This window comes from Molothrus ater, chromosome 1 (assembly GCF_012460135.2).
Source record: "Molothrus ater isolate BHLD 08-10-18 breed brown headed cowbird chromosome 1, BPBGC_Mater_1.1, whole genome shotgun sequence".
In the NCBI taxonomy this organism is placed as follows: domain Eukaryota; kingdom Metazoa; phylum Chordata; class Aves; order Passeriformes; family Icteridae; genus Molothrus; species Molothrus ater.
The window spans coordinates 98,779,822-98,793,507 of NC_050478.2; the positions used below are offsets into that span (position 1 = coordinate 98,779,822).

At 33.4% G+C, this 13,686-nt stretch overlaps 1 protein-coding gene across 2 annotated transcripts in view; it reads right to left on the reverse strand.

Moving 5' to 3' along the window:
* Window positions 1–638: 638 nt before the first annotated feature.
* The window catches only part of LOC118700776 (cadherin-7), an 88,547-nt gene continuing 75,499 nt past the window's right edge, over window positions 639–13,686 (reverse strand). For both annotated transcript variants that reach the window (XM_036405366.1, XM_054514864.1), the window contains one exon: window positions 639–8,595. In XM_036405366.1, the coding sequence (XP_036261259.1) occupies window positions 8,102–8,595 (494 nt within the window). In that variant the 3' untranslated portion in view covers window positions 639–8,101. The remainder of the gene's footprint in view (window positions 8,596–13,686) is intronic.

Below are 13,686 nucleotides of genomic sequence, written 5' to 3' on the forward strand. Positions count from 1 at the left end.
GTGGGTAACACTCTGGACTGCAGGGACCTGGGAGGGGGTCTCTCCTATGCTGTTGGTGTGTGTCCTTGAAAGAGTCAGTTGAACTGCTGGCCATTCCAGTGAACTGCTCAGTGGAGCCCCCATAATGGGATACTGACAAATTGTTGGGCACAAGGATCTTGGCGCTCCTGAGGTCTGCTCCTGACACATAAATCAAGCACAAAGGATTTGAGGAAATCTTCCCTTTCATTCAGCATGGCCTTCCCATACTATCAGTTTTATCTGTCTTGTAGGTGAGGCTGAACTTGCAGACTGCCAGTCAGCCACAGTTTTGGACTGTATTTGCTTTACCTCTTCATGAATGCAAAATAGACCAGAAGACAACATAAATCTTTTCAGTTTCTGATGTTGTGGTTTTTGTAGTAAACAAAGCCCAAACTAAAGTAAGACAACTCTTAATACAGATGACCCTAACTGGCTAAATTAGACTGATTAGAATGATTGCCATTGACAGATGCCTCCTGAGTTTCTATCTTGCTTTTAGTTGTAGTCAATTGGATTTTCACCCATATTCACTACAGGTGTTATATTTGAAGAGTTTATCCTTTCTAGCTTTTCTGCATATATCTACCTGTTCCCAGAAACACAAGGAGTATGGATTGATGGTTACCTCTGTTTATTTCCAAGGAACACTGGCTTCTGAATATTTAAATAACTCCACATTTTATAGTAGCTATTTGAATTAAAATTCCTTTGTGGGAGTGCTTTGCACGTGAGGCAAGTTGGTCGACATTAATCTCTGAGTACCAATAAAGTATATTGGGACTCTGCTAAGCTACAGAAAAAAAAAAGTCATACATAATATATTAACCTATTTTTCATGATCAGCTGCTATTAAATATAATTTTTTCATGATGTTTTATTTTGTTATCACATACTAACTTCCGCTGAAAGATAAATCAAGTCACAAACTACTAAAAATGGAATGGGAAGAAACATGAACAAATATCCAGACAGAATCAATAGCTGCATCAATATGTTGTATGTCCTGTGAGAGCTTTATTCATGTGTTCCTCACACCTAGAACAGGAAAACTTAATGTCTTGACCAATTGAAAATTTTTTATTAAGCTTGTCACTTATGTGTTTAATCTCTCCTCTTAATAACTCTTTTTTAAAATATTTGAATAAGAAGATGAGGCCAGGTCAAGCATTGCAGACTATTGGAAAACAGTGTTCCATAGGATGGAAATATTATTACCTGAAAGGAAATTGTATTCCAGTAGCAACTGGTAAAACATTATTTTTCACATCATTACATCATCTATGAAACATTACAAACACCAAAAAAAGCTTGATACTTTTAACCTCTCTGTCACTTTTTTTTTGCTACAGCCTTTTTCTATGATTTAGCAAAATCTGAAGTATCAGCAAAACAAAATATATCCAAACAAGATTAGGGTTAATTTGGATTGTACCTGCAGTCACTGAAGGTACAGTAAGGCTACAGATGGTCCCACAGTCTGAGGAAAATATGATAACTTAATTTTGATAGCCTGAAAATTCTGTGTGTTATTTATTTTAATGAGAAACTGTTGCTTGTGTTTTGCTTTGGTTTGGTTTTGTTCTCCAGGCAATATTTTACTATTGGTACCTCATCAAATTTAAACCTTTCCTAACACTGTCTGTGTTTATCATGTGCAGAGAAATTACCTTTATGAGTAAGGGTACTATTCAGTACAGCAAGGTTATTTGTACTATGCTGATAGTAACTAATTAGCTTATGCCATTAAAAACATCCTATTAATTAATTGCATTACCATTCTGACATTGTGCCTTCCAAAATGGGAAGGTTAGTAGAAGAGATTATGTAAAAAGAAAAGGTATCCAACTCAAAGCAACAATCTTTTATCCTGATGATGTAAGTGATCATTAATCTGCCTCCCCTAACAATGGACAAATCTTGACACCTCTTGAAAGCCATAGGGAGATCTGCCAAGTACTTCAACATGATCCAGACTTTGCCTAGCATTTCGTAGGTGAATCAGTAAACACTTCTTTCTCCATAAAATTTCAACAGCCTGATGACAATAATAAAGGATGTTCTGATCATTAAGGAAATAGAAGAACATTAAAATTCAGACTGAATATTCTTGTCAAACTCAAATGGTCTAATGTGGCTTGAATATCTGGCTCGATATCACACTCTCTTAATTTATTAGTAGTTAGTCTCAAAGAGAGGAAAAGCTGTGAGTGTATGAGGAATACAAAGGCACAGCAGTAATTCAAACACTGCATTGAATGTCAGTGCACATAGGGGTATTTTGGGCTGTTTTACTTTGCAATTTTTCCTTCTTTTCTGTGCATCAAGATCATGATATAAATAACTATGATGAAACTGATTTACAGGTAACAAACCTTGACAATTCTAAAATATGATTTCATTAAATGTGTAAAAATTGCTGATAGTAGTGCCAGAATATTTTAAGGTTTTAAGATTAGATCCATGTCATTATTTGAATGGTGCTAATGGCAGCTTAACTATGGAATTTGTGAGTTTATGTTTCAAGAAAATTACAGATTAGTTTCACTGCAGTCTGTTGATCCTCTGTTAATATTTTTCTTCATAGCTTCTTCACATCAAAGAGAGGGAACACCTCAGGACTTTTTTTTTGCTATTAACAGTACAGAAGAAGGTGGGCTTGGAGTCAAAATAGAAGAAAAGTCAGGATATACATGGCCAGTATGGTTTTGACCAAAGACAAACAAACCCAAAAAATTTGATGAAAAAGGTCAGCTCATTCAAACATAAGCATTTCAGCAAGAATACCAATTTTAACATTAACAAAACATAAACAAACAAACCTCACCCCCCAAAACCCCCAAACCACAACAACTCCACAGGTCTCAAGTAGAATGACCTAGGCAGTCAAGACAAAATCAGAAAAGAATATTTGAGTAGAATAAGGTAAATGTCTTTTAGCCTTTATGAGGAAGAGACAACATCTAATTACCTGCTGTGTTCAACTTAGATTTGACGTGATTTTGCTTTGGTGGAAACTGAAATTCTGACTTTGACTGAGATACCGGTGAATAGAAGAAAGTAAAATCCTAGATTTTTCCCCTAGTAGTGATTCAGCATCCATCACAACAGCTTTATGACTTAGTTCATCATCCAATATTAAACTCCATTTAAACCTCACATTATTTCTAGGAATAGGAATTTCAATCTGATACCATCTTTTAAAAAAATTTACAGAAATCACTGTACTTGCAACTATTCTAGCACCATTTAAACTACTTTGGGTCAAAATATGACACCAATTTGCTTTCATCGTGAGGTCAATATTAAAAGTTTTGCCTGAATCTAAAATTATATTTTTCTTTCTCAGTTATTGATGGGCATAAATAAAGTTTTTGAGAATAAGATTACTTTTTTCCAGATACTCTCTGATTAAAAAAGTATTTTAAAATAAATGGTTTGGGAGTGGAATGTTTAAACATACACATAATTTTAGAAAATATGTGTTCACATATGAGGAGTGTTTGCAACACACCACTGTGGCTTCAAATGAGATCTTCTTCTGATTTCCAGAAAATTCTTATGTTGATTTCTTCTTTCATTGTGTTTGATCAGATATATAAGGCTTCACATAAAGATTCCATTACAATCTCGTATCATATAACGATGAGGAAAGTCAAGTTTTTTCAACTGATATATCTTTGTAGGCAATTGTATGGTCTAAGGTTTCATGGATTTTATGTACCATTGGGAAATATTTTTTCTTTCTTTTCTGAGAAAAGGTAAATTATAGTAACAAAGTAGAGCCTATGTTATGTAGATTTTTTTTTTTCATTCCCTTCATGTTGAAAATAGATGATATTGTGTACTGAGATCCTCCTAGTTCAAAGAACACAAATTAAGGAAGAAACCTATTTTAAAAAATCAGTGAACAATAAAATGCATTTTAGCTGCATTAAAAATGAACTGAAGAATAATTTTTGTTGTGGAAGGAATCATTCTGGGGTGAAAATACATCTTAGGATGCATCTGAAAAATTTAAATGTCGATCTGTTAGACAAGGATGGCATAATTAAAAAAGCAATTTTTAGAGCTCTTGTAGACTTTCCCATTTCTGTCAAATAAAGTGACATTTCTATCTTTAGCAATTCCTTTTTAGAGTCACAGACCAGTAAAAATATACTTGACCCACTCTACCACTAATGAAGTGAAGACAATGATGCCCCAAAGCAGTATTACTCTATAAATTCTAAAGTAGACAAAAAAAAAACTGTATTAAAAAAATTAAAATCAGTCACATGATGGACTGCAACCAAGAATTTAATACTAGATTTGATATAGGTAATTGTGTTCACTTTTCAACTCTTTAAGGATTTTAAAAGTCAATATAATTGTATGCTTTATTTATATTTATTTCCTTTTCAGAATGACAAACTATGACTTTTCTTTATATCATACAAGAGTATTTGTCCATAAAAATAAGATGCTGCAATTTTATATTTCATAACATGCTTTCATCCAAAATAAAAAAAATAAAAAAAGATAGGAATTTTTTTTCTTAATTATTGCTAACACCTGAAGTGTAAAGAGGAAAAAAAAATTTAGAAAAGACCTTAACTGAAAAAGGACATTGTGATGAATCCTTCCTCTCCCTTTCAAAACAACAAATAAAAGAGTAAAAAGGAACTTGTTTTGTTTTTTTGGGGGTTTTTTTTCTCCCTTAATTCTTTGAGTAGGATAAATTTCAGTTGGTAACATCAAAGTTCATGAGTCCGGCAGTGATTATATTAAGCAGACATCAGAACTAGGAGGCTTAGGAAGGCCCGTGCTATGTCTTCGTGGGAGTATAACCTAGAGTAAGTATGCTAAGTTTATTCTTTTGAATAGGGAATGTTAGTCAGAATGTCCATTGTTTGAGTCTGTTGAATTCAGTAGATTTCACACGGTCAAAACAGAGTAAGAAGTCTTCCCCTTAAGTCTTCTTCAAACAGGTTAATTTTATGCAGGAGTATTTTAGTAGCATTCTTAAAACTGTGCACTTTTCAAGATTCTTGGAAATCTCAATCTAAAATAAGCTTATTCCATTGGCATATGGCAGAAGGAAAGACATGTTATTCCACTGAAAGATGAGAGAGACTGCAATGTTTGACCTATTTTTTACCTAGGATTTGTGGCTTCTAGTTAGATACTGAAGCTCTTCAGAAAGTTAAATAAATAAATATGATTGGAAGTATTTTTAAAGGCCTGTTCTAATTAATTTGCCCAAATAACTTCATCATCTTTCCCAGACAGAGAAAATGTTTTTTACATTTTATGGTATTTTGTCAGTAGAATATACTTTATGCCATTCAGCTATGCACCATAAGTAAGACTCAACAAAAGAATTTGAATCAGATTACAAACTGTAAAAACCTGTAGTTGTGGTAAGCTTTGGTGAGCATTATATAGCATGCATATTATACACACCCTTATGTGTATGCTATAGTAATATCTGTCACCAAATATAGGGGATTTCCACCTTCCTTTCTAACTGCAACAATACAATCAGCAGGGAAGCATGTAGAATGCAACAGCAATCTTAATTAAATTAGAACTGTGCAACAGAAAACATGTATGTGCAGAGCTTTTATGGTATCAGAAAAAAGCATATTTTTTTCTGTAGAAAGCACGTAAAAGAAACCCCACCCTAACATAGTTTCCTAATAGTGGAGGTTTTTGGGTTTTTTATAGATACAGAAGGTAGAAAACCAAGGAAATTGGGCTGTTTACTCTAAACCGCATTTAAATCTCCTGTGAATGTTATGTGCTAAAATCAGCATTTCTGACATCTTAATCCAGATGCATGAAGTATCTTCCCACAAAGAACAAGGAGATTAATGAAAACTGTTCTTTCAGAACCTCTCTGATTTAATATCTGCTTATATTCTGCAGCATATCTTGCTCTCATTAAACTGTGTACACATGGTTCTTTTTTTCCCTATTTTTTAATACTTTTATTGAAAATCTTACATGTATGACTAAAAGTCATGGACGATATCTTTCAGTTCCATTACAAAATCTGTCATATATATATATATATATGCCTATATATATATATTTCATACAACTAGAAGCAAATCTACTGAATTATGAAACAATGATTGTCTATTAACATGTAACTCAAATTAAGTATGTTGTAGATGATTAAAATTATTTTTCTTTTCTTTTGGAGTTGAAGGCCACTTTCACATAATTAATTGATAATGCTGGGCTGCAAAAATTAAAGAGCCTTAATGATAATTTCCCATCCCCCAGCCTCACATTGCTCATACGTTAGGATTTCAGTACAAGGATCCTTCTCTCAGAAAGAAGTACTTTTAGAGTGAGCATCATCCTCTGTGGAGCACCTTCTGTTCACAAACACAGTTCTGTAAACAATTCAGTGTACCCTTCAGTAATTGCAGGCAGGTCAAGTCATTTCCAGTTAGGTACAAGCAAAAAATTTGCAGGAACAGATTCTAATTCAGGAACTCATCTACATTTTATCTAAAACAAAAAAAAATCTGAAATAATACCTAAACTCATTATTTAACTTGAATATATGTCTTATTATCTAGTAATAAATCATGAAAGATGAAGTATAAATATTGTCAGAATCATAAAAAAGTTGTCTTATTCTAAGAAATCCTACTTCAAAATCATACAGTATATTAACCAATAATAGTTGTCCTTCTGTTTTGGCACTCCTGAACCAGCATAGAAATTAAGTGTAGTGAGTTAACACCTTGGGGAAATAATACTTATGTGCAGCAGGATCTAAAGATGACCTCTGAAGTTAATAGTGTTACATTGTTTAACATAAGAAAGAAATAGAAAAATCTTTTACTGTGATTCATCAGCAGCAAAAGAGAAGGGAAGAAGAAGAGTGAGGTGTTTACAGTCTTTGAAGCATATAGCATGTTTAACCTTGAAAATTAAATCTTGCATTAAGACAATCCCAACTACCTCTGCAGTCTTCTTTCAAAAAATTCAATGTACAAATATCTTCTTTAAATGTCTCAGACTTTGTAATGACTCAGAAGAACAACTGCACATCCTTGGAGCTGCTCTCCTTTCTGTGGGATGAATGGTGGTTGGCCTTGTTTACTGTAATGTTTCCACTTCCATGCTTCATTTCCTACATTTATCTGAGACTGGAGAAAAATCAGCATGTTCTGACAAGTCTAAAACCATGAGGCAGTAAAATGGACCTGAATTTAGTGGAGATTGGAGTTCCAAAATAAATATAACACTTTATGTCAAACAATGATAAAAAAGGATAAGTTCTCCTGTACAAATCAGAAGAGAGAATAAAAAATAGCAAATAGACAGCAACACCTTTTCTATACCTACATGGGCATCACAAAACTTCCCATCCATAGGACTACACCTCCATATTTATAGTTTTATGTGAATTTTAAGCTACTTTGTAAGTTGACGACACACTGTGGAATTTCTTAGTACAAACAATAATTTCTTGAAAACTACCCAGAAAATTACAGAAATTTCTGATTAAATAGCTCAGAAGAAACACAAAAATATTTTCTGGGCTTTTGTTTGTTTTCATCAGTCCTTCTGCTTTTGTTCTAATAAGCTGTATGCACAGAGTAAAGAAAATTTGCTAAAAAAACCTTGCCTGTGTAACTACAAGTACTGTAATATTGAATTGAGTTATATATTTGAAAATATATTTATTCTTAAAACAGGGACTCTGTATTCTCAATATACCAATACTGTGAAGGCATCTACAGATGCCAGCTCACTGAGGTGACTGTGTAACATACTCTTGAAAGTGAGTTGCCTCTGCAGGTATATGAGGGTTGCTATCTATTTGAACGTGTCTGAGCATTTCATTTTATCAAAAATGCCACCAAATGCTCATATTCTGTGTGGTCAGTGCAGTCCCTAGTACAAGTCTAATGAAGATATGTTCCACCAAGGCAAAAACAAAACAAAACAAAAAAAACCAAAAAACAACCTAAAATTTAAAAAATGGGAAAATATTTACAACTTTCCTCAGTCTGTTAGGTTGAGTTTTCTGTTTTAATATTCTTCAGTGCATTTTCAGAGAAAGGTTCCAAGGCTAGGAGTATAAGCATTCTGGTCCAGTTCCATACATATCTGCAAGCCTTTTAAAACGAGGGCCCCAGTCACTGAGGTAATCGTAGTTCTGGTCAGAGTTTGAGCTGATGGAATCTAAAGAACTGAGCGACTCCGCCACTGAGCCGTTCCCTTCAAATGCGTATGTCTGCAGGGAGTCGTAGGGCGGCGCGCAGGGGTCCACGTCAGCTTCTTTTAGTCTTTCCCAGATAAATTCCCTAAAAATGACATTATCTGGGATACTTTTAAAAGTCGGTCTGCTCAAGAACTGAATCTCAGGTGTCACGTCCCTTCTGGTCTTGGTGTCTCGCATGATGTTGAGGTTCCTCAAGGCAGCCATATCAAAAGCCTCTGTGTCTTCTTCTCCACCACCCTCATCATCATACCTGACAATGTTTTCTCTGATATCTCTCTCTTCATCAAAAATGAGGGGCTCTTTTTTCCGTCGCCTCATGGTGACAATCAGCAAGACAAGAACTGGAACAAAGAAAAGCTAGAGTTTTAGCAGCGCCGAAGTTTTCTCATATTTTTCCTAATGTTGGAAGCACCCATTAATTTATATGACAAAGACCCAAGGAATTTATACAGTTAGATGCAAGAAATTTGTGCAGTTAGATGTGAAACCTAGCAGATTATGAAATAGCTTTTAAACTATAAGCTTTTTAGACCCTAAGAGTCTATTTTCCAAATCATTCAGGATTACCGTCTCATTTCTAATTCTAATATCCTATATTGTCTGCTAAGCATAAATTTCAGTTCAGTCTGACTGAAAATCTCACAGCCAAGAAATCATAATAATTTTTAAAAAAACCAAAAAACTTTTCCTGAACTCTTAAATGCCCAAGTGATAAAAGCACATTCATAAGTTGACGGAATATAATTTACAAAACATAGTTTGGAAAGTGATGGCATTAAAGTGTATGATCAATATGTGCCAAATAAAAATAAACTTTAAAAATTTTATGTTGGAGAACATCGAATTTTTAAGCAATGTATAAAATAAGACTGTGTTAGTTCATGGAATAAAACCACTTCTATATAAGATGTCACTTTCCTGAAAAGTGCTGCACTTGAGATTTATGCCTTACATCTAATGAAAACTGCTATGGCTACAGTTTACTGGATGTACCTGAACTACAAATGTAATTGGTTATTCAATTTTAACCCTTAAAGTTTCTTTCAGCTTGAAAGCTAATACTAAACTGTAGTGGCAGCCAAAAGCACTGAAAGAAACTAGCTCAAGTCTCCTCTTGTTCTAATAGAGTTTTGGTAGAGAAACATCACTGGTGACACACAAAATATGGAACAAATACTGTGAATATTGCATCCATCTGTGGGACATGATGGAGTGTGAATCATCCTCCTAGAAAATAATTAATACTATACTGTAGCATCTGGATAACATTTGCTGAGTTAATGACACTCGTAGGAAATCACAGGCATCACTATGATTGAAAAAATAACCGTACGTTGAAAAGTGTCATTCCACATTTAATTAATCTCTTCTGATTTTATGATTATTTTTAATGTTAAGATTATGTTGTTATATGCATCCATAACATTTTCAATCTTTACTTACAATGCCAATTAAATGCTGTAGAAACATATGGAAAAGCAAAAGCTAAAAGGTGATAGAGATAAATTAAGCTTGAGGTTCGCTAGGTAGTCTCAAAAGTGGCCTCCACAAATTGCATGATGCGGGACTAATATTCTTGAAAGCCTTTTCATGGAGTGATCTTAAAATCAGTATCAATTAAGTCATTGTGAGGAATTACTCAATATTAGGATCACTTGGCTAGAATAAACCAGTAAATTGTACGTGCAAGAAAGCTGTATATGTCTACAGATGTTATGGTACTAATTGAATTGGCTAAAGCCAGAGATGCTTTTCTGCACTATTTTTATTTCCCATTGGAGCCACACATGTCTAAAAATAAAGCTGCAACTATATATTTTTTCCTCTAAAATTTTTGACAAATATATTAGGCAACAATTCTTTCCTCTTTTCTCAGTAGCTACCAAACGCATATCCAATAATCCATCTACTAATAGATATCTCATGACTATATTACTACATAATCAACATCACCCTTTCACATTTTTTGCCCCTGGCATCTACCTGATTCATCCTTTATGTATTGAATTCAGAAGCCACTAGTTTGGGGGATTTTCCTCCAAACAATATTTACATAAGCAGTTTAATAATATGAAATGTTGACCTTTAAAGTGACATTTGTGAAATTTCAAAACATTCTGATATTTGTATAATAAGCTGTAAATTATACGGCAGAGAACATAAAATTGTCATTAGATACAATTGCACTCCACTCTTAATGTTTTCCCTTATTGTAAAAGATATTTTAAAGTGAAATTACCTTGCTGACAGCACAATTAGATATTTCAAACAAGATTTCTATTGACATAACTCTTTAATTACTGTTTTTAACATTTACTCTCACATTTTATTGTCATATAAGTAAGCAGCTAATAATTTACTTTACTCAATAAATGCATTTTTACTCTACTGTCCCTCTTAAAATACTTCATGTTGAAAGTTAAAGACATGCTAATAAGTGCAAAATAAGAAACTTAGTAGGAAGGTCTGCCTAAAGGTACAATAAAAATCAAGATACAGTGAATGTTTTATATAGTGTTCCTTCTATCTCTCACACTTGCTTGAAGCCAAGAAAAATATGGAGTCTTTCTAAAGGTTAAATATTTTAGCATTTAGATAACTTTATAAGATTATTAATTTCTAACCTTTCCAGCAGCCATGAACAATAAAGTTTAACCTCTAAATGAACAAAGCTTTAGCTGCATTGCAGGAGCTGCAGAAGTGAATACAAGCCCTAAACAATTTTCACTGCTATTTAAATAAAATCCAAATGGTTTCAAACTTTTTTTCATTTCTCATTAAGTAATGGTGGGCTTTTATTTCCTACATTTATGAGAAAAACAGACATTAAGTCAGTAATTAGGGACTGTCTGAACTTCTAAAAACCTAATTTCATGATTTTTAGAAAAGAAATAATACAGTGGAAAACCTTCAGGCACAAATGAGGGCACTAGATTAGCTCCATACAGATACATCCAGCTCATACTAAGGAGATGAAATGACAGTACAGATTTTGTATGTGATGTAACAAATAAACAAATCAATTGATATTTTAAGCTGCTAATTATAAAGTCCTAATAACCAAAATTAACAAAGACTGATTTAAACTAACCTTTTAATTCTTCTGATTTACCTAAATTTTTAGAAATATTGATTTCCTTTAATAGGTAGAGTAGGCAAGCAAAAAAAAAAATGTTTGTCTTTATAATAGCTGTGGTAATACACAGTTTTATCCTTGTGTCTAGTATACATTAAATGTTTGTAGTTTCAATACACCCAAACCAGTCTTTAAAAAAAAACACCTTCAAATGCAAGAGTGGATTTTTTCTTTTCAGTGTGCTTTCTGGAATTACCATGAAATTTTCATTTTGGTATGACCTGGTAATAAGTCAGGTTTAGTTCACCCAAACATATTTCTCTGGTTTAGTATTAATTTTTCCTTTTGTACTCAAGGCAACTGCAGCATAATTGTAAGGAAGCCATAAAAGTCAGAGAGGCCCTGAGGGAGAAGACTACATGCAGAGCTATACAGAAAGGCACAGAGCTAAATCACAAGCATTACCATGATTTGTATACACTACACCCCTAAGCCAGGAATTTACTATAGCAATAAGCCACATCAGCTGCGAGCAGATCTGCACGCTGGTTTATGCCTTAGGTGTGTCATGATTCATAAAGCTGATGATTGGAGATCCCCAGCCATCTAAGCAGCACACTAATAACCTATTTAGTTAAACCTTGGAGTTGCCAGTACAGTCAGATAAGGTTTGGGGATTACAGAGGCCAAGACTCAGGAAACTTGAATTTAATTCCCACTTAACAAACTTCGCCTATACCTGCTGTTTAATCAGTTTGGACTGATATTTGCAAAGTGACTGTGACCTTTAAATGCCCATACTGAGTGACCCTAATCAACTCCCTAACTTTCAGAAAACAGCTGCTGCATTTCATATTAAACCACTTTCTGGAAGTGTTGCTTTGAGTACCCCTAGTTGAATGTTTTCCCCTAGTTACACATTTATCACTTTTAAAACTGCAAGGCCAAACCCTACACATATTACATAGTCACATTCTGTACATGTTGTACCTATTAAGAGAATAGGATTCTTATCACTAGAACTGCTTCTTGTTTACAAATCACATTTATGTGTTGTGATTTAATTGGGGTATTTTGATAATGATAACAAATTTGATGTCTTTCAACCATAAAAAAATTATTCAAAGCTGTAGTTTCAAATTTTATTAATGTATTATCCTTGTAAACTCTAGTGCCACACCAATAGGAAGCTTTCTTCAGTCTTCTTAAGAAAATAGGTGACACTAATAGATTACATTCAGAAGTATAAAAGACAATAATTATGAAAAGGTATTGTGACAATATAGCTTTCCATACAAAGAAAATACTTAACTTCTCAAATGTAATTAGGTTATCTAAAGGTATTATTCTGTTTGTGTGATTTTATTTAAACATTTTATGCTAAACAGTTGTTACAAAAGCAGTTGTTTCTGGAAGATGCTAACTGAAAAACAAATTGCCTTGAATTAAATTACCGTATAATTTTCAGAAAAAGTTAAAAATAATTCTACTTGCTTGCCTCAAAATTATGTGTATTCCAAAATGAATCAAACTACCTTTTTGTATGCTTTTTATGCTTTTTTATTTTTTTTTCTTTCTGCAAAACTTAGCCTTACTGCATAATTGGAAAGCTGTTTAGAGTAATTAAAAAAATGCTGGAATTTTCTTGTGGAATAAAATTTAAAATTTAAACTCCATCAGTGAGTATGAAGATAAAGATTTTGTTTTTAAATGTTTTTAGCTTTTAAAAAATATTTTAGTTTGAAATAATAGTCTATACCGTGTTATATGCAATTATTGTAAAAAGAGTGTAATTTAATAATGTACTTTCTTCCTTCTTAGAGTCACTGAAAACATTGGGCTTATCTAAAATGGATTACTTGCTAAAGTAAAAGTAGTAACACTAAGAAATCCCACTGAGACAGTCCAGGTCCTGGTAAAGATAAATGGTTATATATCAGCCATAGGGAGGTATGGGGCAAGATCAAAAAGTATATCATACTATAAGAAAGTAAGACCTGGTTGAGAACTTAGGACCCTGGTGCCAGAATGCATGTATTCATTCCATTGATGCAAATTTCATGCTTTCTCTGCTTTACAACTGGCACCCATATTGGGATGACATTGATTAATGTGACTGGATTTGTACTGCGTGTTAATCTTGGGTTAGGAAAATATATTGATCCAGTAGACTGTATCCTCTTTTCACTGATAAAATCTTACACAAAATGTGCATCCCTTGTTCCAGTCCTGGAACCATTTGCCAGCAGCTGAAGCCTGTTTTTTATGCTATACTAGTAGATCTTCAGCATTTTTCTCAGGAATTAATTCAAAGGGCAAAAGTAAATTCCTAGCAATACCACCATGCAGCTGGTCC